The sequence below is a fragment of the Jatropha curcas genome, chromosome 6 (genome assembly GCF_041381405.1).
Source record: "Jatropha curcas cultivar XTBG-Jc1 chromosome 6, XTBG_Jcur_1.0, whole genome shotgun sequence".
Taxonomy (NCBI): domain Eukaryota; kingdom Viridiplantae; phylum Streptophyta; class Magnoliopsida; order Malpighiales; family Euphorbiaceae; genus Jatropha; species Jatropha curcas.
Window position 1 is genome coordinate 28,944,015 of NC_143156.1, and position 26,739 is coordinate 28,970,753.

Sequence of the window (26,739 nt, forward strand, 5' to 3'; positions counted from 1 at the left end):
AGTAAATAAATTATATTACTCTTAATTTAATAACAATTCTCCAAGAAAACTATTAAATTAAAGTAATAATTATTAGTCATATACAAAGGGTAAACATAAAAAAAATATTAATTACTTCTTAAAACCACAGATGTGACAAGTATTTTAAAACAAACTATTTTTTCAAATGTGATAAATATTATAGAAAGAAGATAGTAGTTATTTATAAAAGACTTGAAATGAGAAGTGTTCGGTAAAACCAGCTATTAGGCTTAAAATAAAAAAAAAAACATTATATTTAATTAGTTGAATTCTAAAAAAAAAAAAACAATAGACATTTTTGTCAAATTATAAAAATTTTTATGAAAGTTATGTCATCCAACACGTCAAAATGCAACAAGGCCTAAACTATTATTAAGATGTTGAAGTATCTAAGTATAGCCTTCTGGTACTATAATAATTACTCATGTCTACATGGTAATGTTCATCTAAGTCAGTACTACGTACATCTTTCATTCATTCATGTCATACACCAATAAATTTTTCCCAGCTTCCTTAATTTTATTATAATTTAAAAAAATTAATTAATTTTTTAATATTTATGAAAAACCTTCAATATATCTTGAAACAGAGGAAGTAATATCAAACCGTATTTAAGGACGAGCATTAAGTGATACGTACATGACGTTAAATTAGGGTTGCTATTAGGTCGTCTTCATGATATATATTGTATACAGACATAGTACTGCTTGTGGGGTTATTCATTACCTTATACGGTTTGTTTTTTTTTTTTTTTTTTTTTTTTTTTTTTTTTTTTTTTCTAACAGAATTAAAATATAAGCAACCAACTCTACCTATGCAAAGTGTTCCACAAGAAAATATAAGGAATTATAAATTTTCAATTGCCAAATCTTTTTCTTGGATTTCAAATGAAATAATGATATTCAAAAAAAAAAACACTACCTATAACCCATCAACACTAATCTAAAAAAATGAAGAAGAAATGCATTGAAGAATCATATTATTAGAGAAATATTATTATTTTTGTTTTATAAATTCAAAGTAATTGCATTAGCAAAATAAATACGAATTTTTCTATAAATAAATAAAAAAAAGTGCTAGCTAGTAAGACTGAAAGGGTGTGATTGCTCGGCTCTGAATTAAAGAAAAATAATTCAAACCTGATTCTATTGCCAGATTGATTATATATTTTTTATTTTTAATTTTGACGGAAGCAAACGTTTTAAAGGATTGAATATTGATAATGAGTATGCATGGTGGAACCTCACCATGAACAAATTGCAAATTTTAATATTCCTGCCTTGCAAAAAGAATATATTTCTTGTCTATAAATAATAATCTTTGGCATATATATGATTTTTTTTTTTTCTAGAGAGTGCCCAAACTTTCCAATCACATATCTTTCTTCCTTTTGACATTAGCTAAATTGAATCTACTTTATGTTTAATAATGCAATTAAAAACAAATCACCTACCCCTTTCAAAAAAAAAAAAAAAAAAAAAAAAAAACAAATCACCTACTTGATTATTTTTTGTTCCTTTTATTGATTTTGGTCCATTAAAACAACCCAACGGCTTGTTCCAACCAATTAAATACCCTAATATAATTAATCATTACCTCCAATAATTGAACAATTTCAAATTGTCAATTTCCAAATTTTAAGCAAGATTGATCATAAGTCAAACAAATTGCATACATAAATATTTCAGACTAATTTATATATCTTTTAAAGTTGAATTATTTATTTATTTATTGGTTGAAAGCTATGAAATTAGACTTAGAATTCTTAATACAATAATAAATAAGATAATTACATTTAATTTTTTTTAAATATCAAGAGGATGGTTTACCATAATAATGGATTCAATTTATTTAATTTTCTCCATTATCTTTTATCTATTTATTTATTTTAGTATTAACCATATGTATTTTCAGCTTGAAGGGTCTATTCATTAAAATTAACTGTTTCTGTAGCTGATAGTTGTTTTAGTTGCGTTTTACTGTTAATTGTTTGAGTAGCTTTTCATGAAAAGTTAAAAGCTAAATGTTACATGAGTTAACTTTTTATAAAACGCTACATTAACTTCTAAAAGTTAGTTCAAACGTTATGTTACCGAACATTATAAAAAATAGTGTTTAGCGTTTTAACTGGTCAAAAAGCTAAAAACTACTTAAAAAACTGCTGCCGAATACGATCGAAATTTTTTATACTAAAATACTAACTATGAAGTTTCTAAACTATAATTTTGTTAGCATTTTAATCATTTTGACCAAAATAACCTCTTATTACAGTCAATTGATTGAAAAATTGAACCTTAAATTATTATACTAGCTACGATGTTTTTACCAAATAGAAATTATAATTCGAGGACATTATAATTAGTTTTTGAACTCAGAGATACTGATGTATTTATTTAACTCCGGTTTGGACCAATTATCTTGTAATGGCCTACATATATATCTTATAGTGGGATACCATCCCATCCATTGACACGAGCAAGCAACTCCAACTATACTCTTAAAGAGATAACGATAATGCATAACATAATATTTAAGGTCACATTCCCTAGAATGAGGGGCTTTTTTCATTGGCAAATAGATTTTCATCATATGAGAATGGCAACAGGCTGGGTCCAAGGCCATTCTCGCCAGCCCCAAAAAGTCTCGCCCCTTTTCCTATTAAAATTATTTTTTAAATTAATATTTTTAAGTGACCATTTTATTTATAATTATTTAAAAATAAACATCTATTAAATATTTTTATAAAAAATTTAAACAATATTTCTACCTTACAATTAAATAGAAATTACTCATTAAAAATTTTAATTTATGTATATATATATAATACACGAGAATATATAAATATAATTATACCTTAATCATTTTTTATATTTTATAATAACAATTATTAAAATTTACCAAATACAAATATTTATCGGTTAACAACAATAGATTAAAACCACTAGCTATTATGAATAGCAACTAGCTACTAGTAAGTATAAAAATGAGGATTGAGACTCGCAGTTGGAAGAGGTATTTTGCCAAAAAAAAAAAAAAAATAATAAATAAATAAAAGTTTTGGGCCATGTAGAATGTGGGCCAGCAGTCACATAGGCTGATGTAAGCATAACAGTTGCGGGGTTAAGGGACCAGACCACCAGCTCCAGATGTAGGGAGGGATTTAGACAACGCCATGGTCCCCCCATATGCACCTAAAAAAAAAAATAACTGTGTTCTGTCCTTTTTTTTTTTTTTTTCCTTAAAAAGAAAATTATGGAGATGAAGACACTTTCACTTGTAATTATACTTATGTTCACATCAATTGACTCTCATGATTGTGTTTAATGTTGCCTTCTCTCTTTCTTTCTTTCTGATTTTTAACACTAACATCGATCAACTATTCTTAAACAGATTGCTAAAAATAAATTTAATATCAATGTATAAAATTCATGCATAATATCATTTTTTTTATATTAATAAAAACTACCGTTTATTTTTATTTCTCTTTTATAAAATGTGTTATAAATCTGTATTTAGAGCCGATCTACAATCCTCACTGGTTTTTTACATTTTACTGTATATAATTATGCTAATTTGTATTTACTCACTAAATTGTTAAATTTTTTTCCGTTGAATCCTTTTATTAATTAGATTTTCTGGATCGGTGATTGTCTGTATTAGGCAGAGAAACCCACTTAAAAGTAGAAACTATGAATTTGAATATGAATTGGAGAATTCATGAACCGTTTCCTCCTTTTTTTGACTTTAATGCTGCTAATTAAAAGAGAATGAAAATTTGCTTTTTAAAAATACATGCTCATGGTGTATATAACTCAATTTCACCAAAAATAAAAAAGTGTGTTACATGATTATATAACAATTAACAAGTATGCAATGTATTCTTTTTTTCTTATTCACATTTTTACATATATGAGCTAGTTGACTCGAGTCAACTAGGATTAACAATAATTTCGAAATTTCAACATAAATTAATAATTAGCACAACCTTATAGTGAAAACATTTTATTTAAAAAGAAAATTTTTTTATTCGAGATCTCGATATATATACCAAAAAAATATAATAAGATTTTATCTAAATATATTTCGCTTGGTAGCTGGTTTGGATTTAATTTCGCTCGATTCTTTATTGTTAATAATCTCTAGTAAAGTTAATTTGATTGCTGAAAAAAAAAATAGAAAGAGAAATATAATAAGATATTAAACAATTATTAAACCAAAACACTAACTTTGAACATTTTAACAATTATCACATTATTACTTTACTAATCACTATTAAGTCTTACAATTGTAAATTTTGATGAGAGAACATTCACAAAGCAAATATGAATAACACAATAATAACAATATAAAAGGATTCTAACTTTTACTGTTGGATTTAGGTTTCAAGACATAAAGCAATTTAGTGATCCCTTTTTAGCTTGTAGCATAGGACCCAGGTGGACAAGCACCCACCAGACCAGACCACCCCACCAACAATTTTTATGCTCAATTGGTAAAAGTGCCTTCCGGATAAAATAAATTAACTATACTGTGTTATTTTTACTTTTCACCTTAGCTGATTCATCTTCTTCCTTCTTATATGTTTATATAAACATGTTTTGAGTTTAAGTTTTTTTCATCACAAAAATGATTACTAATTTAATGAATATTATTTAAAGAAAAGAACTATCTTATACTATATAGTCCATAATATTATTCTGGTCTCATGAATAAAAAAAAAAATTAAAGATTCAAATTTATAATCTGAAAGCACATTAATTTATTTATTTGTTTGAAGTATTTAAGAATCTCAGAAAGTCATAAGGTGGATGAGGATATTGTTTTTCTGGATCCATTATCAATAGTAAAGCAACATAAACAAAAGATATATATTTTATGGTTCAATTTATTCCCCAGGTGGGACATTTTGCTATCTCTCGATTCCCTTAATTACATATAAAATAAATAAAAATACTTCCAAATTAGCATTATGACCTGGATTAACAAGATATGTTTTGAAAGAGCGGTGAGATTTTACTTGAGAATAAAAACTTTGAGAGGATGTCAATAGATTGAGTTCTTCCCCATTATTATATGAAAAAAATAAAAATAAAAATCCAATACTCAAATGGGGACCGATTTATAGTTGATTTGTAGTTTAAGCATCACATAAATTATATATGTAGATAAAATTGTCGTTGTCGTTGCATTGAGGATGTGGGTGGAGATACCAAAGCCATTCCTTTTCAGATATATTTGTTGCCAATGATCTAACAATATTTTTGTCTCCTAAAATTATGTTGCTCTGCATGTACACTTGGTTTTGTTGCGAGTTACAGGCTAATAGAACAGCCTCTGCCTTGCATATATCTGTCCACTTGTTTCCACTCTGTACCTAGTGAAAGAACTATCAGTTCTGTGCATGACACCAACTCAGATTCTAATACTGAACAGGAACTTTGATGGAATTTCTTTAAAAAATTTTCTAATAAAATCTTAAAAATATTTATGATGACTAATTATTAATTTATTAAGTAATTAATTAAATATGAGTCCATTTTGTTTATTTGTCTAACTAGAAAATTCATGTCCTCGAATAATTCATTAAAAATAATCATATTATCTAAGAAAATTTATTATTATTATTATTATTTTAAATCAGGACCATCACCTACCGAACCAATCAAAAAACCTTTCAAATTTAGACAAGTTCTTGCAAAACCGAACTTTACTATGTAAATCCGATCGATTCTGACTCCAAATCCACTCGGCCACTTAGCAAGCTGGACTTATGAATACAATCAACATATCCAGTGTTATCACAATCTTTTATAATTCACTATTCAAACCTTACAATTCGATTTGATTTTTATAGTAAATAATTAGAATCTTATAAGTGAATCGAAATTGAATATAAATTTTATAATTCAAATTTTATAGAATTAAAATTGAATATAAATTTTATAATTCACGCGATTCCTTACAATTATATTCAATAATTCACGCAATTCCTTATAATTAAGGTTCGAACCGATTCCCATACTCATTGATTTTCATACTCTGAAAATAGCATAAAAGAAAAAGAGAGCAACATTAGAGGATATAACTATTTAAATAGAAAATGAAAATAACGAAGGATTTGAATTTAAAAATGATAATGAATGAAAATGGAATTAGATAAAAAGTTAATTGTTTGGTAGTTTTATTTTATTTTATTTTTTAAAAAATTTAACATAATAATTTAATATTTTAAACTTGCATGACTTAGAACGAAATTTAGCAATTAAATTTCTATTTCATTCTATAGATAAAAAGAATTCCGATTCTCAATTTGACAACTATAACCATATCTAACTATCTATCAATCATACAAAAGGACATAAAAAGTGCGCAAGAGAGAATGCTAAAAACAATACATCTATTAACTTTTAACCACAAAAATTACTAGAAAGTTCATTCTATCAAGAACTGGAAAATCAAGGTATAGACATTAAAGAATGCCCTATATAAATTGGCAGTATTAGCATTAATTACATTTCAAAAGCCAGCGCTGCAACTGCATTCATTATCTACAACTTTTATAGGGACAAAACAGATCATCTACAAAGCAAAACAGAAATGTTTACTGCTTCAATGGTTTCCTTCTTCCATGTTTGGAAACCGAGTATTATCATCATCAAAACATGATCGATCCAAGCCACTACGTCCATCTTGCAAACTTCTATCAAAACTGTCACAGCTGCCAATTACCTTAGCATCGCCATCTCCTTTGGTGCTCTCTGACAGAGAGACCAAGCTAAAGGCAGCCATGCTACTCGCAATAGCATTAACATCACTGGATCCAGCATACAGGCCTCGGCTCCCAGTAGCATGTAGACCCTTTTTATCATCATTGGTTAACACAGCAGGCAAAACATCCATCAACTGAGGGTTACCCTGGGCTGAACTACTAATGAGTAGTCGCAGAGTCTCCCTTGCACCCTTCTCTAGCATAGAGTCAGTTTCGGGAATCAATGGATTCACAAGCTGAGGGTGCAATGGTGGTATAGAACTTGAAATAGCAGGACCAGCACTCACCAGATAACCTTGCCCCGAAGAGCAGACATCAATTACTGGAATATGAACAATTGGATCGCAAATTAAAGGCGTGAAGGTTGGGATCTGCTGCGAACCAGGCATTGGCAATCTTAACAATGGGTCTGGCAGCAAAGCAGGAAAATCCAACGAGGGAATTTCAGCTAAACTAAGGGATGGTGTTGGAGTTAACAGGCCAGAAGGCCGAGCGGCCGACAATAATGAAGACAGTGGTGGAAGCAAGGGGGATTCAGTTGATGATGTAGTGAATTGTGGAGATGCTGAAGGACGTTGCAAAGTTGATGCACCTTGGGGGCACCAACAATAGTATGGAGAAATGAGAGGTGGAATTGAGGGCATAACATGCGGTGCTGAAGTTAGAGATGGAGAGATCGCCAATTTCCCTAGTGATTCAAGAAAACTTGATGGTGCTACAGGGCAACTATTAATTACGGCGAGTCTTTCATTTTCCAACTGAATACAGCTTGATGCATCATTGTTACGGGGGAATGTAATCATCAGGTCATCAACTGCTGAGAGATGGCTATCCCCACGGCGCTTTAACTTTTCCCGGGCAGCATTTTTCAGAGAAGACAAGCTTCTGGGAACACCCTCTTTGAAGGAACTTGATCTAGGACTGAGGCTTCCTTGATAAGATGAATTTGCCTTTACAGCCTGACTGCCAACGTGTCGGGAACGCAGAGACTTAGATGATATAGAAGATGTACCATCAGCGAGGTCAAGATTGGTGCCCAATGAAGTGGCAGGAAAGCATACAGCATTTTCTCGGATGCTTCCAACAAGATAGGTGCGGAGGTGTGTAGCAAAGCAATCAAGACGTGACTTACTAATACCAGTTAAATCTGCTATTGATGGTCTCCTCTTGAGTATATCCTTTATCTATTATTATCAAGAAAATAACATCTCATTCAATACATAAATCATCCAATACAAAAAAGGAAAAAAAAAAGGTGGTAAAGAAACTTCCAATAAATCTTCATGTTTCACTTTATTCCAAAATATAATAAGAAACGAAAAAACCATTTATGTAAATCAGAGTATGACTGTTTTCAATTTTCAATTGGATGGCCACTTCCAAATTGAAGAAATGCTATTTCAGTTACCCCTGCATTATTTTAGCTGAACAAATTATCAAGACAAATAAATTGCTTGTTAATCAATGCATGTACATGCAAGACTATTTACTAGATGCCGTACCTTTGACAGCAATTCCATCCCTAAAAGCTTTGATTTCTCTGAGCACCAGAAGTAGAAATCTCTATCGTCTTCTATCTTTACCAGGAAAGATCTGCCGGAACTGTCTGCAGAGATCTCTTCAACTGTGACAACAGGACCCTGTGCTTTACTGCCTAGGGTGAAGAGTCTCTCTGTACTACCATCATCTCCAACGAAGGAGAGGCGCAAATCAGATGTCGGCAACAGTGTAAGATTCAAATTTCCCCTGAAATAACAGGAAAAGATTAGATAGTACTTAGAATAAAACAGGAAAACTGAACAAAAAAAGCAAAAAGCAACAGAACATATTCTAAAAGGAGGTCACAGATAGCAGTGAGTTCTTTAAATTCTCTCTATCCCGTAAACTGACTATTTCAGTTAAAATTATGGAGTTGAACGCTCTCAGAAAAGTTACTATTACACCGTATCCAAAAACAAATAGCTCAATCATAAAGTACACAAAAACATAAAAGGAAAAAAAAACAAACAAATTGGGTTGAGTGGTTTTGGTGGGTGGGCCTTATCAGTGATGCCTACACAAACGTTCATTAAAATTAAGAGATTTAAACAACAAAATATCATTTATTTTTCTCTTTACCAGCTAATGAAGATTTACTAACCTGGCAATTAGAGTAATTTAAGTGCAAAGTTTACAGCAGGAACAATATTACAGCAAAGTTTTTATACCCTCGCTTCAACTGCCAATCAATCAATCAAGCATGCTATTTTACTGCATGGTTGTTCAGATATTTATCCTCTAAAGCTAGAATCTAAAGCTAGACTAAAATTAAATTTTCTCAATAACCTCAATTTCTCAACTAAACCCATGCCGATGACCAAAGTTAAACCATTATACTTCAATATGTATAGAGTTTTAACCATTTTATTACATTAAAAAACTCACTTTTCACATGTAGAGCAAAATAATAGCATAAATTTAAAAAGAATATTAGATAATCCTAAAAAACTGTCATGTTCATCATCTTCCATCTTTAATTTTTTTTTTTTTTTTTTTTTTCATATAGCACATTTTTAGTTATACCCAGAAGTCCATAAAATAAAATGATAACAGTTCCCAATCAAATACACAAAGTCATAATCACAGATCAGCAAGGTCAGAAAAGAAGAATAAATGATATATTAAAGAATATAAAAAACAGATTGGAAGAAAATTACAAAAGCAACAAACTTTTGAAGAAAGATAGATACATTACAATATCAACTAAACAGCTTATAGCATTAATTTGTTAGTTAAGATACATAATACAGAGACCTTTTGCACGCAATTCTACTCCAGTCAAAAAGTTACCCTATTAAATCCAAAAAGCAGCAGCAATTATGTGATCATATAATATAGGAGATGAAACTACCTTTACTTCCTCATAATTCAGAGATCATAAAGAATACGCCCACTTTACCTACAAGTCAAAAGATATTTTTACTTGGAAGCATGAACATTATCACCATTAATAAGCTAAAACACACAACCCTGCAATGACTACTATTCATTAACAATGACGAGGCATACACTTTCCAGCCACAAGTGTTTGAAAGGAAACTTAATACTAATGGAACTTCAATTCAGTAGTAAACCTAACTAAGCAATTGGAGAAAAAATAACACAGGTAGCAGAACCCTTTTCACTCACAACCATCTTGAAAAGGATTACACAGTTGAATAATCTTCACACTGCCCCTGACATCATAATGAAATGCCCCAGCTATGGAGGAGTCAAATCTAGAAGCAGTGAGAAGAAACAAGCATAACGAAACCAGCAAAAAACAATTTCATGTTATTTGAATTATTTCATTCAACAGATCCTTCACATCCAAATGATCTTATGGAACAAGTATGGAACAGTCTTAAATTATCCTCATATTAGAGGATGGGTGAGAGCACCAAACCATAATTTAAACAAAAACCACATAACATATAACGCGGTAAAACACTGTTCAAGCAATAATATGTAAACAGATCTAAGCATGGCAAGAAATCCATGTATACATGATATTTGAAACATATATCTATAAACTTACTGGGGTGACATACTGCAAAATATCAGAACATCATTAACATCATGCATAATCTAAATCGGCTGCCTGCATAGGATGTACAATGTATAATTGTATAATATAATAGAAATTTGGATTTGATAGATGAAGAAGCGAAAGACTATCTCATCATATCATATGCACAATAAAAGTTCATAAATGCAACATGCAGGGCTCCCTCAACACCTACTTAATTATGCAATTCGGATATATAAAACGAAACATTAAAAAATGAAGAAAACAAGTTATAGAATTAGAGATCACATGGTTATGCAACAAATGAAGTTGTCCAGATTTTGCAGTGATCTCACAAAATAAAAGGGGCAATTAAAGCTTACTGGAGTAAGAGGGGAGAAAGAAGACATAAACATCCTCCTAAAAAGATCTTTAAGGTTCAAGAATAAAGCTAAACCCCGAGCTAAACGTCCTCCCTCTTATTTGTGCATGCTAAAACGCAATTAATACGTTGCACGCACGCAAATCAACAAAAAAAAGCAAACAAACAACAAGAAATCCAAATATATTCAATTACCTTGCAGCAGTAGGGCATAATAGAGTCCCCTGCTTGTTAATCTTGCCAACGCGAATTGAAACGAGAGGTATACAGAAACATCTAGCAAGCATGCCTACTTCTGATGGCTCGAAGTGCTGATCACAAAAACACAAGAAGAAAAATATATCAGCCAACACAATTACATCATATATTTAATAGTAGTAACCCTTCAAACTTTAACAGACATAATATCCCAAATTAAGCCTGCAAAAAACGAGCATAGCAGATTAAATACATACCCGACTCAGATGGGCCAAAAGTCGATCTTCAGCCATACCACTAGAAGCATTCAGCTTCAACAACGGCTTCAACCTCTCATCAGCTCTACACGCCCCCATTACCTGCATATCTAAAGCTTGCAGCCATTGCAAAACCCTATCTTCACGATCGCTCCGTTGAAGCAGCAGATCTCCATCTCCTTCATCCACAAGGATGTCCGCCAACCGCTCCGTTAACCCAATTTCAGTTCTCCCTGGCGAAACGCTACCAGATCCAACGGTAGAAGACTCAGCACCGCTTGAAACAGATAACGATTCATCGAAATCATCGCCGTTGGATCCTTCGGTGCAATCATCACATAATCCTTGCTTTCTAGAGCTAGACATCGCAGAATCTCTCGAAATTTTTAAGTAAAGAAAAATCAGAAACCCTAAAGTTTGAGCTTCTCGTCAGAAGATAGCAATCAGAATCTTCGAATCTCAATCGACCTCAAGAAATGAACAAAAATTTTCTTGAACAAAATGAAATTTGGAGATAGAGAAAAAATCTGGTACAGAAGTTTCCGGCTGTGGCGTTTAAAAATGGGAGGATAAGCAACGGAAGGGTTTGTTATATAATATACCTCCCGGAACCGAAATGATTTTATCTAAATACAATTTTGCGTTGGCTTTCAAGTCCGGGCGGTCATTACTATACACTGATTGCAGCTAGCGTAAGTGCCACTTCAGCTTCATCATTGTGGGGCCTATTCCAAACTTTATGGGGCCTATTCTAAACGTTGTGGGGGCCACGAGACTGGAAGTCGAAATAGGACAAGTCAGCAATTGGGCCGACTTTTTTAGGATGGGTGCTACGTGCTAACGTGTGAATGGAGGGTAGATTTTCACGGTTGGATTTTTAAAATATAATAATTCAAACCAAACCGAATCGGACCAAATTAAAAAGAAGAGTCAAGTTATTCAATTTTAGATTCACTGCTCGATTCTATATGTAGATAATCTAGGTGTTTATTTAATTTCAAATAAACAATGCAACTAAAGACCAGAAAATTTTTATGGGTTGAAATTGCACTACGAATTATACAACAATAGGGTAATCATCCCTTTAACTTAATAAATTGGTGACAACAACTGTGATGGAGAGGACTTAAACTCGAACCTCCGACTCCTTACATAAATGAGAAGAGCATCCAGACCATTACTGATTGCAAATTTATTATTATTATTTAATGATAGACTCAAGAATTTTTTTTTATTGCAAAATGAATAGTGATAAACCACTTCATGTTTATTTGATTATATTGATTAAATGATTTAGTCTGATTTGAAAAATTTATAAACCACAATTTTATAATTTGGTTTGGAAATTTTTTAAACCATATCAAATCAAACCATGTTCACCGCTAGATGAAGGGACAAATATGACCATTTTTGGGTTGTTTTATTAGTGGAAAAGAAACTGGACTTGGGCCAATTACAGTTATGTATGATGTGATTCCTGTGAGCTATATAAAGTACGAGAGTGATAGCTTTTTTTAGGAAATTAAGAAGTGAAATTGAGAGTACCAGAAAAAATATCTTAGGTGTGGGTCCCCTGACAATTTATTTTTGTATTTGGTTGTGGATGGAGAGTGTCTAAACAAAACGGCATATTCCAAAATTCCAAATTTTGAGCCAACCTAACCCAATAGCAAGGAAATCACTAAACTAGAAAATACCAATACATCAAACTTCCAACCTCAGTCACACAATGTCATGCTCCTCTAGTTGAATTATTGAGCTGGCAATTTAAATTTTATTCATTTTCCTTTAATTTTTAGTTGTTTTAAATTATTTTTCTTTTAATATACATTTTTTTAATATTTATCACTGATATTACATCATCCATTGAATTAAGTTTAATCTTACCAGTGCTGCGCCAAACTTATAAGTTATAAAGGTTTGAACACACAAGGCTTAATTAAATTTTCTCCACACACAAGGTTTGAACACCCACCTCTTATCTAAGAGATACGGTTCTTTTAATTAAACCACCAAATTTGAATCTAAATTATTTTTTCCTTAAATAAAGTTGCAAATATATATTACCTCAAAACAAATATTATTGCGTCGATCAACAATAATATACTTTCCGAAATGCCTTGATCACTTACTAACATAACAGAATAAAATCATTTCATTTCACATCTTTCTCAAACATTGCATAACTGCAGATCAATATTCTATAGGCCATTGATTATATTCCAACCTTAATCTAAATTTTCAACTTGAAATTCATTAGGACAGAATTATTTCAAATAATGATATTAGATGAATGTTTGATATTACACACACACACACACAAAAAAAAAGAAAGAAACGCAGAACCACTCTAATAAAAAGTTTCAGTACCTCCAAGGGAGAGCTTCCAATATATACCAAAAATAATAATAACTCTTTAAGAGAATAAAAATCACAGAAAAACGTAACACCACATTGTTTTTCCAATCATAAATTGCTCAACACTCCACTAGCCAAAAAAATTTGTTCAATAAGCTTTAACGAATTAATCTTAAAATTATTCATCGTGCTTATCTAATAAAATTAAAATCGAGCTTTAGAATGAAGCTCACAAGCAAGCTCAATAATAATAGACAAGCACGTAAAAGAACTCCAAACCAAGCCTACAAAAATGAGTTCAAACTCGAACCAGAACTCCAAAACAAGCCACAATATTTTTTTTACTTTCTATTGTAAACTGAACCCAGCTCTTTTTGAGCTCGAACTCAGGTATAAGGTTAACTAAGCTTATTTACACCATAATTTACCCACAAGCATGCCAGAACATCAGTACAATTTTCATCAAAAAAAATAAAAAAAAAGAAGGGCAACAGACGATGTTGAAATGAAAGCAAGATCAGCTTCAACTATAGACAGAAAATTATAGCTAATGCAAAAAATGTCAATAAATAGAATAGCTAATGGAACAAAAGATCTACTTTCACTAGTTATAAAATCTGTATTTAATAATATTAAAAAAAATTATTACATATAATAAATTATTATATATTTAAAAATTCATGTCAGTAATGATTATTCCTATGAGATAATTATTATAATTACATGTTATTCCATGAAGCAGAAGCTCTGACTTATGGATCAAAAAATCAAAACGACATGAATCAATCAAACTCTATGCTTTAAAAATTAAGTGCAAAGATATGTGATGCAAACAGATATGTGATGCAAACAGATATGAAATGCAGATGTTACATACTGCCACAATATAGCAACGAAGATCCACACAGGTGACAGTATTTAGGTGATACGCAATTGCAAGTGAAAACCTGAGACACAGGAGGAAGCGAAAACTTTTTCCTGCAATTTGCAAATGCCAAGAAACAATAGCTAGAAAGCAATCATCAGGACTTTTGTCTGCAACTGCAGATTACTATAATTTCTTTGGTTGTCTAAGAAATCATGCTAGTCAATTCATTTAGTTTGCCTCAAAAATTTTCAAGGGAAGAAGCATAGTTTCGATGAACATCCATATTAAATCACAATAATGTTCAACCTCTATCTGTCTAACCATTGATCTACTCAACGTTGTTAGAACAGTGGATTACTTGTTCTTCTTTGGTTCTCCTGCATAATCATCTATTAGTTCTTCAACATCTTTCCAGAACAAACCTTCCACTAAAACTCCATCCTTGGTGAACCTGCAGTAATTTGGAAAGTCAGAAATGCAGAACTGCAGTGAGATTCACTTGCAATTTTATGAAATCAATGAAGGGAATGTGCATGCATTATTTGTGTGCGCCTGTATGCATGTTTATGTGAGTATAAGAGAGAGACCACTTGGTGACACTCTTGGTAAAGTGCACAGGTTTCCCTGCAGAAATTGATTTGGGATCTGCACTTGCTATGCTTAGTGTGTATTCATCGGAAAATCTGGGCAATTTAGAAGAGACCACTAAACCAGTGCTAGTGTAAGATCCCTGCATAAAACAAAGAATTGAAAATTACGGAATCTTCTGAAAATCGATGTTGGAAGGAGCAATAACATTGCATTGTCATTTGTACAAGACAGCAGACATGGGATGACATTAGATTCATTATGCCATAAACTATATATTTTTTCACACCATTCATGCTTTACAAATGAAATTATTTGGAGAACACACCAGTATCTCCCTATGTCAAACAATACCAGTGAGAATTTAACCTAAATAGCTTATTTTTAGGAAGGACGCAGGCCCCTTTGACTTGGCTTATTTTCAGACTCCATCTGCCCAATTTATCTTTTTGGTGAAGAGTCTCTATCCTTTCTGGTAGGTGTTAAAAGGGGAAGATGTAGACCTGAAATCACATGGAGGAAGTTATCTCAAAAGACCTACTACTTGACATCAGTGTGGACTTCGCTATGAACGAAGCAGAATGAAAACAAAGGATTCATGTAGTCAACCTCAACTAGTTTGGCATTAAAACTTTGTTATTGTTGTTGGTTAAGAGTTTTTGTCCTTTGGCAGACAACCAATCAACCTCTAGTGTTTCAGAATCTATGAAGAAAGGCTGCATTTTGTAGTTGTTAGGGAGTGGAATGCTAGAAGTTGATGTAAAGGTCATTTAATGTTTTCACAATTACAATAATACCAGAATAGTGTGTCACATTGTTTATTATTCACCAACACTTGAAGTTTAACATAAGGATGGTAAAACTAGTCATCTGTTTGTAGTTTAATATAGGGATGTTAATGCTAGTTATTCACTCCTAGTCCTAGAAAAATAAAAAATATTAGTCATTCAAAATAATATTTGTTACATTATATTTTATAATAAAGATAATATATTTGTCTCTAGACATTAAATATTTAACATATTAAAATTAAAAGTTTACAAAATAAAGTGTAAATTTTGAAATATAATCTACAAGTTATTAATATTCCTGTTTTTTATATTTTAGACTATTAATTCAAATTGAACTGCTAATTTACCAAACAACAACTATCCACTAATTTACCAAACATTCTAGACTATTAATTAACCATCAAGCAAAAGCATGCGAATTGCAACCATGCATTTGCATAGAAGAGGATAAGGATAAAGACAAGGAAAAATGGTACACCAGCATCCTCAAGTTTTCGAAGAAGATTATGAAGGATAGAAAGAATAAAAAGAAAAAAAATGCAATACCAGCATCTACTGGCATCCAATTGAGAGAGTAAAAAGTCCAAATGCAATACCAGTAGCTATTGGCATCAAATTGAGGTGTTACAGCATCTAAGAAAAAGAACTTTGAGCTGGATTAAGGCTGTTTATCAAATTTCTTTTACTGGTTTCAAAGCAAACAGTACAACTGAGCAACAACTTTCAAATTCTATCTATCAGGGCATGATCAGCATATTCCTGTGTCAAAGCCAATGCCCAAGAAATGCACACTTTGGCTTAAACGACAAACTTTCTAAACCTCAATACATATGAAAAGCAGAGCAATTTATCTTTATCTTATATCCATCATCTAAAGTCTGTTCTAACCAAAAGAGTCCAAAAATGATTTTTGTCACATGAAAAGACCATTATGTATCTCTATATCTTTGTGGTGGCAATTGAATAATACACTAAATAAGCACATTGAGCTATGAGAACTTTTATATATCAAAAAGTTAACATGCATTAATCTACAGTTCAAGGTGCAAGATAAACATTACAACAGGAATGCCTCAGCAGTACCACATAAAAGAATATAGAACTAGAAGCTGTTATAGGCCAAATGTCCTCTTTTAGATTTGCCAAACTTACCTTAGGAGGATACGTGAATAAGATTGCATTCTTCTCTTTTGTATATATAATCAGCTGCAACAATCCATTGAAGACTATATACTTGCCAGAGTCAAGGGTTAAATAAATCAGAGCTTAAAATCTTCACAAAACAAATCTAAACAACAATTTCCAAAGATGATCTTCCAGCCACAAGGAACAGACTTACAGACATATCCCCAAATTCATCAAAACCTAAACTAAGATAAAAACATATTTAAAAATATAGTCATCACATTGAAAGAAAAAACTGAAAACCCAAACATTCAAGATTTAAAAGACTCGTCCTCAATCCTGACACATAACTGCTAAATCTCACAATTCATGTCATGATTCAGAAAAACAAAAAATTACATTTCCTCAGCTGCTCAAAACGGATAATTCCTCAATTAACATATATAAACAACAAAAACTAACCAAAAAAAAAAAAGTTTCAAAGGATATAATACAATACAGCCGATCAAAAAGTCTCTGTTCTCAGGAAACTTCTTCTTGTAAAACTGAGCAACAAGAGCTATAATTATGATAATACTGCCCATCAACAATCTTACATTGCTCAACCTCACATCTTCAACATATCCACGACTCGTAACAATCTAGACATCAGAAACAAAGAGAAGTAATAATTCAAATAATCGACAGCGATAAGAAAATTAGGGGATTTAGGGTTTTATTGTGTAGATTTGTATGCATTTTATATTACCTCGGAGACCGACTCGTCGAGTATGTGCTTGATCGAGTGGTGATCTAAGAGATTAGCTTTCTTTGGGTTCTTATTCGCCATTTCTGGTTTCTTTTGCAGCTACGATTCGGACAGTAAGAGAGAAATTTTTGAGTGTTTTCTGTACCAGCGAACGAGAGTGGGCAAAGGGCAAGAAGGAGGTGGACGTTACCTTTATTCTTTTGGGTCAGCGGGATATAAACGGCGTCGTATTAAACTTTTTACCGCTCTTGCTTTTTGGTGGGCTGGGCTTGAAGCTAGAATTGCAGTTCCCTTTGAATTGGATGGATTCATTCAATATTTTCTTTTCTTTTTTTTGTTTTTTTTTTTTTAAAAGAGAGTATTAAAACTTGAAGAATTATTGCCAAAATAATTTTAAACATACAAAAAGAATTTAAGCATCAAGTTAATGTGAATAAAAAGAAAATATTAACATGTTTGTGAAATAAAATAAAATATTTCAATTTTTTTATATGAAAAATAGTAAAACATTATAACAATATTCAAAACCATGGAAAACAATTAAAAGGATGTTTTTGTACATAAAATTAATTTCATTCAGTGATAAGCTAGGCTTCTATAAAACATGGGCAATTTGAAGTTATCAAATCTGACCCTCCAGTCTGGTAAGTTGAAAAAATAGATGATTTAGACCCCTCAAATACTTGCATCTAACAAACTTCGTCACTCAAACTTTCTTTTCAAAGAACCTAAAAACATAACTACACTCAAATACAAGGTGAATTTACACATTTGGCCAAACTTCAATTATCATTTCAAAATACACCTTTCAAAGAACCGCAATTTGTTTTCGTTCTAGATCAAACGAAACTGATCAAAGCTTATGAAATAAGTCGCTGTAAACCAATTGGAGTTGGGTACTCAATTTTGATTCTTAGTGAATCGTAAATACGATTATTGAAACATTGAAACCAAATAGTAAATACGTTTTAGAAACAAGGACCAGGTTTAAAAGTAGAAACCAAGTATTAGACGTGTCTTTTATAGTAAATATCCTTGATTAAGTAGCCCTAAAAAGAATTAACTGGGTATACTGATAAATATTACAACATGCAATAGATCGCTCTTATTTCAAGAAACAAGCCTAGAAATGCTGGCACCGCTTTTAAATTAACAGTTTACCAGGCAACTTTGATCCAATAATCTGCCGAGCTCAGTTACTAAATAGCAATGTCATAATTTTGAAGCAATAATCAGAAGAAGGGGGAGTGGAGGAGAGAAGCAGAGAATACAGCAGCAATCAAGGAGGCTTTGATCTTGCTGTACTAATGCCTCCCTTTGTAAGCAGTAATCGCGCACCCCTGACAAGTTCTTCCTTAACCATGAATAAAACAGCAGCTGCAAGAACACTTTGTACGATTTTTGTGCTCATACCCTTGTAAAAGCCATAGAAGCCTTCATAGTGAATCATCTTGAGAATAGCATCCAAAGTACCTAAATTGAAAGAATGAAATAAAAAATCATGTAAATGAATGTTAACCTCTCAACCAATTTTTTTTTTTTTTTTAAACGAGTTAATTGAGGTTAAATTGTTATATCCATTAACTTTCAAATGCCATTTTTTCTTAAGTATACTAAACATCTCACATTTGTATGCAGTCTTCCCCATGCTAAACATCCCACATTTATATGCAGCCTTCCCCATATTTCTACAAAAAGGCTCGAACTCACGATCTCTAGGTCAAAAGCGGAGTAACTTTACCGTTAAACCAAACAAATTAATCTCATATTCCTTTTAAAATTCCCAAACAAATTAAGGTTAGTTAACTCCCATTTACACTACTCTCCATATCCTTCATTCACCTCCATTCGCTTTCCATTCCATTCTCTTAAAACTCCAATGCAATGCATTAAAATTACGCAGAATAAAAAAGGATTTCTCAAACAAAGGATTTCTCAACCATAGATAATTTGTCATATATGAAGAGATAAATCTCCGACTCCAGCCACATGAGTCAAAGACACAAAATGTTGTTATAGCACTTTTTTTAGCAAATTTGTACTTTCTTTTTTTTAAAAAAAAAAATACTAGAAGGATAGCACATGGTTACATATCACTAACATGCAAAAGTTGTGGCATTAAGCTATAGCTAAGACCAATATGGAACTTGGAACGAACTTCATTCACAACAATATAGTTAAAGTTGATAAAAATATTTCAAACCTTCATAATGGTGCCTTTTATCTTCAGTTTTAAGCTGTTTTGCTTGAAGTCTTGCCTGCCAAGGCAAATAAATCAATCAGGGAGCTAAACAGAAACCAAAGCAAGTTTCAAACAGATCTAGAGAATCATCTTTCAAACATCAATCTACGGGTGCAACATTCTGCAACTAAATTGAGGACATTCTATTGGCCAAACATTGATTTTAACATTCTTATGTTCTTTTAATGTTCCTATTTATTTTTCTCTCTCCTTGTACCTATTTAATCTCATCCAGTGATTGTGCTACAATAATTTATTCAGTTTCCTCTAGTCTAGTGATTTATAAGCAAACATTTCTCAATTGCATATTTTCTGCCATCTTTTCATTGGATGGCAATATCTGAGGCTGTTCAGTGATGGCCAAAGCAATATTTAGATTCATTAGATCCTAGTTGGTTTAACTATGCCAATATTTTCTAGGCAGTGGGATGAAAGTTTTGCAATCCAATTAAAGCTCTCTGTGAATTCAATGACAATCCATTGCCATCCTTTGTCTGTGAAACCTGGTTTTGCAAATAAAGACTGTATTGCTGGATAAGCAATCCTTGTACCTTCACAACAAGGACAGGATATGTGACAACAGTAGCTCCAAGCTTTGCCAAAGCTCCAAGAAGAAATATCTAGCAAAATCAGGCAATTATGTAACTATAAATGGGTGGCACTGCTGTGTAAATATTTGGAGTGGGGAGCTTTAGGAATAGAAAACTAATACAAAGAACTGGACTGAGTGAAGCCTCAGGGAACTGAATGAAAAAGCTAACCTCCAGAGCAGTGACCCCATTGTCACCCTTCTTACTTGAGGCCCGTCGTTTCTTGAGTTTCTTCAACATGGTCTCATATAACATGAATTGTATGGAAGGATTGCTCACCTATGGAGCAAATAGCAGGAAATCAGTGACAACCCGTAGCAGATTTAATAGTCAATTATCACGTACCATGATCAATGTCGGGAATACACCTTTCCAAAAACCCCAAACCCCAGCTTCATCATAGACTTCTTGAATCTGTAAACATTGTTCTTCCATTAAAACCATAAAGAGAAAGCTCCAGTACTATGAGTTGCATCGACAAGGTAAGATACACTTTAGGAAAAAAAAAAAAAAAAAAAGAGAGAGACACAATTTTAACAGTAAAGCTATATGACAAAGCTATTGAAGTACTGACAATTTCCAACTTTCACCAAGAAAACCCTATAAATTGATGGCACTAACACACCTCACAAGTTATCAAAAAAATAGCACATCAAGAAATAGAACAAAGTTCCAATAACCCTTTTTTTATATATAAAAGAAAATTCCTTTTTTTATATATAAAAGAATTTGCTATTCTTCATTTCATTCGCCATTCACCCACACCCTATCAACAATACTTGTAACACTTGAGAAGGCAATGATAATGCATATTTTTTCTTATGGATATCCAGAATTCGGAAGGAACCACTTTGGTTTCAGGCTTGGAGTCTTGGAATTTAAATTTAACTGTCATCTTCAATGTCAGCTTTTATATCTGAATTATTTTCTCTCCAAAAAACGAAGTATAACTATGACCTAAATTGGCACGATGAAATTGAAGATCCAATTCATTATCCTTTTACTGGAGCCCCTACAAATGACAATACCATATGTTTGCAAAACCAGTCACCAATCATCAGAATTATACTTAATTGCAAAGTTATTATACACAGCCAACCTTCTGAACATACTTTGCACAAAATGAGCTTTCACATTATTGACGGAGGGTAAAAAAATCTCCAAGTCATATGCCATGACGAAATTACAGAAGAACAAGAAAATGAACATCTGACTGTACATACCACATGGCCAGTTCCATAGGGAGGAGGCTCAATTCCATCTATGGCAGTCTCATTTGCAGCAACTGATGATAAGTCACTTGACTTGCATTTCTTTGACACTTTTGTATGAGTCTGCAAGTTCGAAGTAGTTTAAAGCAAGAAACTAATAAAAGCACAATGTAGTTTGAACTCATCCAGGAGAGATAATGGCAAATGCAGATTGAAAGTTAGGTAAACATCTATAAATAAAATATATCGGTTGTAAAAAGGAAAAGGAAAGCAGATGTAATGAATAGCTTAAAATTGAATAGAAAAGCCTTAGTCTTTTAAAAAAAGAAAGAATAGCCTTATTAGAAGATATGCAGATGATTTTGTGCCACTTTCAAATTTTTGAAGGTATTCATTCAAAAATTTATTGCTTAGCTGGTCATTTGAATAATGTTTTGGAGAGAAATTAGAATGTCAAATAGAATTTACCTGCATTCGTGTAACAATTACCCAAATGGGATTTGTCAACAACACATTTACACTCCTGCACAAAGAAGGAACCAAATGTGCGTTTAGGTGTCAAATCACGTGAATCCTAAAGTGAAAAGGTAGTCAAAATAAAATGTCGATAGAGTTGGATGAGAAATTTATGTTAGTTTGACTCGAGTTTTTAGAATGCTATCACCGTTTCAGGGAGCAAAACTATATTTTCTTCTATATAGAATGTCCCTGTTAGGACCTTTTTAATCAAATTCAAATAATAAAATACTCAGGACAGAGGACACAAATTATATTTTTGTTTATTTTAAAAAACATTTCTGGTTAATAACTGTTGCCAACTTTATTTTTAAAATATTCAATTAATTTCTAAAATTATTTGAAAAGGAAAAGGGTCATTAATTACACCCTAAGCAATAGCAAAACCATTTTCTAAAAGACTTTTTCATTGCTGATGGTTAGTTGCAAATTTTGAAAATAAAGGATGGCACAATTTAGCTGGAGAGAGGGGATACATTTGCTTTATGCTGCAAAAGAATAGATAGCTACAGTTCAAATATAACATTAAATTACGATTTGAAAATTTTTCATTTGGCTAAATCAAAAAATAGTCATGATAAATACTTTTAGCTCCATGTAACCAACTAGTTTGTTAGTTGAGTTGATTTTAAAAGAGTTTTCAAGATCATCTATTCACAAGAATTTTCACCAAGCATTTGAAAAAAAAAAAAAATGCCAATCAAATTTTATACTACAAGACTAAAAAGGACATGTCAGTACCCCTAATTATCTAAGGACGGATCCACTGAAAGTGTTGGTAGTTTTGTTGTCCTCCAGCATCATAACTCATAAGCATTCCTAGACATATGAATATAATCCTTTGAATATATGAACAAAACTAATTACCCAGCAAATGCAGCCACCACAAGCGATGCAAACATTCCAACTGATCCGTCACCAAATCCTTTTCTCTTACGTTCAAGTGCAATAGCTTCAGCTTTGTCCCTGAATATTTGATAGAAATAATAGTAAACACCCTGTTTCATAAAAAAAATGACAAGCTTATAAGAAATCACAATCTAAATAATATGACACTTACTTGCACCATACTAATATCTTAAACCTATTTATGAAAGCCAAAATTGTGTGATCCATTAATCTAGCAAGTTAGACTTGGGAAGTTCAATCTAGGAAAAGTGGAGAACAAATGTGCTAAACAACATACATAGCTCTCAGCTAGCAGACATGTTGACATATCTCAACTTCACTAATGATACATTCCCGGTTAAAGAATATGAATTTTTACCTCAAGTCAGTAGCACATTCAAAATAAGTAAAACCACTAGAGGTAAGCAGGCATACTAATTACTAATTAGTCTTAAAATTCTAATACAAAAGAGCTTGATCTGCAAAGGGTCATAGGTTACTATAGTTTTATTGACATAGACAACCAGGCAGTGGAGAACAGAAACATACAAGAAATGGAACCAGTCTCCACTTACAAATTTTTTTCAGTCTCATCATGGAACACCATAATTAAACATAACTCATCTAATTGTGCAGTATAGGCAGTTAGCAAGTCATATGATTTAAGACGGAATTTTTAGCATCTGCAGGACCACAATAACAATTTCAATTTGAGTTCTGGTACAATCTATCTTTATCTATAACCATACCATGACAATATATACTACAATTTCTTTAATAGAAACATTTATCAAAAACTAATTTTTCCAAAAAAGAAAAATAAAGTTTAGATTGCAATTAAACAAACAAGCTGCTAAAATGACCTCACCTGAGATGCAGCTGTGCCTACAAGAGAAGGCGTTAGTCCTCCATACAACCGTTCCCATCCTTCGTGTTTGACAACCTACAATCAAATTAAAGAAAGGAAAATCAAAATAAAAAACGCTAGAGTTCATAGTTCTTATAATACAAAATAACAAAAAACAAAAACAGAACCTGACACATTCGCTCTATAGTGCCAAGCTTCCTCTTCTCCTTCTTCGGATCACGCTCCGTTTGTTGCCGAGTATTTACCTGTAAGATCAAGCCAGTGACAAATAACCAACAATAATAATAATAATAATAATAATTTTATGTCAAAAAAAGCATAAAGATCATGTATCCTACCGTTTGAAGAGGATAAGTGATGAGCTGAGCGATGATCCCGCCACCAGCTCCGGCGAGTCCATTGATCAAAGCGTCTGACATGTAAATTTTCTCAGGAAAATTTGCTAACTAAGCTGTAATTTTCCCGGGAAAGTGTAATACGGAGAGATCTCTAATTCTAGAGAAAGAGAGGAAGAAAGAAGTTGAAGAGACTATCTGTACGTTTGGCGGTATTGGATTTGCTTTCAGAAGTCTCCCACGTCGTCTTCCATGAGTCTGTTCAATTGTTCCGTTCAAGAAAACAAATGCGTATGACGTTAGTTGTTGAGATTATATATTTACCGTTTTGTCCTCACTGTATCACTTTTTTTCAGACTGAGTTGGCCTTTTCTTGCCATTCTAGTTTCCAACTCCCAAGAAGGGAAAAAAACAAAAAGCATATTCCCTTCCTTGATTTTCTTTTTCTGTTTTTTCTCATAATTTTATATTTTGTTCGTAGTTTTTTTTTTTTTTTTTTTTGCACCTTGTTTATACTCTAGTTTTTACATATTATAGGTAAATGTAATTTAATTTAAATATAACTTAATTATATATATATATAATTTTTCATTAATTTTTATTATAAATTACAATATCATTAACTAAAAATTTAAGAATATTCATAAAAATAGAAAAAACATTATGAAATAATAAAATAAAAAAAATTGGATAATTAAATAAATTGTTAATGAAAGGTCAATGGAAGATTGGTGCATCGCCTATATTTCCTTCTCGCCTTGTTTAAACAAACATATCTGATGCCTGCTGTATTGAACCTTTGACTATGTATTCTATACTTGCGAATCGGAACCGGCCACAATAATGTATTTATAGTAATAAAAAATTATTATAAGTTAACAATTAAATGTCCATGAAAATAAAATTAATTATCAATCAATTTAAATTTTTTTATAATAATTTTAAATTTAATTAAACTAATTTTTCATATATAATATGATACCATAAACGGTGTATATTAGTAAAATATAAAAAATTAATATTAACTATTATATTAATTAAATATATTATATCCTTACTATATTTAATATGTACCGTATATAATATAATATAACAAATCAAAATTAAATTACCTTTAATTTTGCAATCAATAAAATTAAAAATTCTTTAAAATTTTTTATTCTTACCATATATAATATATACCTTATTTAGAATATAATATAATTTCTTAATTTATCACTTATAATTTAGGTTAAATAAAAAATTAATATACCAATCAAAATTAAATTATCTTTATTTTTTAAATCAATAAAATTAAAATTCTTACAAATAATTATACCCTTACTATATTTAATATATACATTATATAATACTATCTGACATAATTTTCTATTTTATCCAATAGAATTTAGATTTAAATAGAAAATTTATATAACCAATCAAAATTAAATTATTTTTATTTTTGCAAGTAATCAAATTAAAATGCTTGATGATATTAATACCAATCCATAAACTTAGTAAGTGCGTTTTTTATAATCTCAATATTCCCTACTAATTTCCACTTTTTTCATCTATTATCATTAGATTACAGATATATAAAAAATTTATTGTCAAAAAATAAATGGAGTCTTAAATTTGCTATTGTTTTGCATTTTGCAGAAGGAAAAACGTCACTGTTTGATGGATAATTTGCTATATAAAGATATAACACAGTGCTTATGGTAATTATATGGACAATTAATTGATACAGCTGATTTTTTCCTTCAGCCTTGTCAAATACATGTTGATTTCTCTATATTTGATTACAACGTTTATCTATTATCTTGTAAGAAATTTAATACTCTTTAATTTATTTTGATTTTCTATATTTAGTTGCAACATTTCTCAATTAGTTCTCTTAAAAATTCAATATTCTTTAATAAGGTTACAAATTAAAGAGGGATGAGCGTGAAGTTCAAACCCGTACGTAAAGAATATTTGTTTGATTGTTAGGTCAAAACTTAGTTGGTATTAGGATACAAAAAAGTACTATGGTCATTTTAGACACGAAATGTCTCATTTTTATTAGCAAATTTACATATAAGTAGAAATTACACATATGTAAATTCACTTTTACCAAATAATATTATCATATTTTATATATACATTATTAGTATATAATATAATTTTTTATTTTATCCAATAAAATTTAGATTTAAATAGAAAATTTATACGATCAATTAAAATTTAATTATCTTTATTTTTCAATGAATCAAATTAAAATTTTTAATAATATTTTTGTCAATCTATATACTTAATAAGCATTTTTTGTGATCCATATATTTCCCATTCCCACTTTTATGTATATTATAAATTTCTAAATTGATTAAAATTATTGGAATTTATTTTAATATATACATTGGTTTCCATATTGTATAATTTTTAAAGATAAAAGTGTTAAGTGATATTAGTAACTTAAAAATTAAAATACAAACAATTC

At 31.2% G+C, this 26,739-nt stretch overlaps 3 protein-coding genes across 4 annotated transcripts; all 3 read right to left on the minus strand.

Annotated features, from left to right (window-relative positions):
• Positions 1 to 6,401: 6,401 nt before the first annotated feature.
• LOC105646630 (flocculation protein) lies at positions 6,402 to 11,722 on the minus strand. Its single transcript, XM_012232518.3, has 4 exons — positions 11,154 to 11,722; positions 10,894 to 11,009; positions 8,293 to 8,536; positions 6,402 to 7,974 (listed from the first exon to the last, which is right to left on the minus strand). Exons 1-4 carry the CDS (start codon positions 11,517 to 11,519, stop codon positions 6,631 to 6,633), a joined length of 2,070 nt encoding a protein of 689 aa, XP_012087908.1. The 5' UTR covers positions 11,520 to 11,722; the 3' UTR covers positions 6,402 to 6,630.
• A 2,818-nt stretch (positions 11,723 to 14,540) lies between these two features.
• LOC105646621 (Microsomal signal peptidase 25 kDa subunit (SPC25)) lies at positions 14,541 to 17,811 on the minus strand. The gene is made up of 5 exons (XM_012232506.4): positions 17,632 to 17,811; positions 17,373 to 17,524; positions 16,911 to 16,992; positions 14,967 to 15,109; positions 14,541 to 14,830 (listed from the first exon to the last, which is right to left on the minus strand). Exons 1-5 carry the CDS (start codon positions 17,710 to 17,712, stop codon positions 14,734 to 14,736), a joined length of 555 nt encoding a protein of 184 aa, XP_012087896.1. The 5' UTR covers positions 17,713 to 17,811; the 3' UTR covers positions 14,541 to 14,733.
• Positions 17,812 to 18,617: 806 nt separating this feature from the next.
• Positions 18,618 to 24,564, minus strand: PXN (Mitochondrial substrate carrier family protein). Of its 2 annotated transcripts, XM_012232488.4 has the most exons (11): positions 24,285 to 24,563; positions 24,114 to 24,191; positions 23,947 to 24,021; positions 23,058 to 23,188; positions 22,143 to 22,197; positions 21,687 to 21,797; positions 20,809 to 20,877; positions 20,635 to 20,742; positions 20,425 to 20,493; positions 19,835 to 19,889; positions 18,618 to 19,104 (listed from the first exon to the last, which is right to left on the minus strand). In XM_012232488.4, the coding sequence occupies exons 1-11, from the start codon at positions 24,363 to 24,365 to the stop codon at positions 18,911 to 18,913; spliced, it is 1,026 nt and encodes a 341-aa protein (XP_012087878.1). In that variant the 5' UTR covers positions 24,366 to 24,563; the 3' UTR covers positions 18,618 to 18,910. The 2 variants fall into 2 exon arrangements, with proteins under 2 accessions (XP_012087878.1, XP_089579569.1); XM_089723443.1 differs by lacking the exon at positions 20,425 to 20,493 and having other exon boundaries at positions 24,285 to 24,564.
• Positions 24,565 to 26,739: the final 2,175 nt, after the last annotated feature.

What these genes read in the sequence shown, in the direction of transcription:
- PXN (XM_012232488.4), bottom strand. Translation starts at nt 24,365, where the DNA reads ATGTCAGACGCTTTGATCAATGGACTCGCCGGAGCTGGTGGCGGGATC. An exon ending in CTATAGAGCGAATGTGTCAG is followed by an intron (nt 24,022 to 24,113) that starts GTTCTGTTTTTG and finishes ATTTGATTGTAG; the next exon opens with GTTGTCAAACACGAAGGATG. An exon ending in TATTCCCGACATTGATCATG is followed by an intron (nt 20,743 to 20,808) that starts GTACGTGATAAT and finishes TTTGCTCCATAG; the next exon opens with GTGAGCAATCCTTCCATACA.
- LOC105646630 (XM_012232518.3), bottom strand. Translation starts at nt 11,519, where the DNA reads ATGTCTAGCTCTAGAAAGCAAGGATTATGTGATGATTGCACCGAAGGA. An exon ending in TTTTGGCCCATCTGAGTCGG is followed by an intron (nt 11,010 to 11,153) that starts GTATGTATTTAA and finishes TTTTGTGATCAG; the next exon opens with CACTTCGAGCCATCAGAAGT. An exon ending in TTATGCCCTACTGCTGCAAG is followed by an intron (nt 8,537 to 10,893) that starts GTAATTGAATAT and finishes CTGTTATTTCAG; the next exon opens with GGGAAATTTGAATCTTACAC.
- LOC105646621 (XM_012232506.4), bottom strand. Translation starts at nt 17,712, where the DNA reads ATGGCGAATAAGAACCCAAAGAAAGCTAATCTCTTAGATCACCACTCG. An exon ending in TCGACGAGTCGGTCTCCGAG is followed by an intron (nt 17,525 to 17,631) that starts GTAATATAAAAT and finishes TCTGATGTCTAG; the next exon opens with ATTGTTACGAGTCGTGGATA. An exon ending in TATTCACGTATCCTCCTAAG is followed by an intron (nt 15,110 to 16,910) that starts GTAAGTTTGGCA and finishes TGTTTTATGCAG; the next exon opens with GGATCTTACACTAGCACTGG.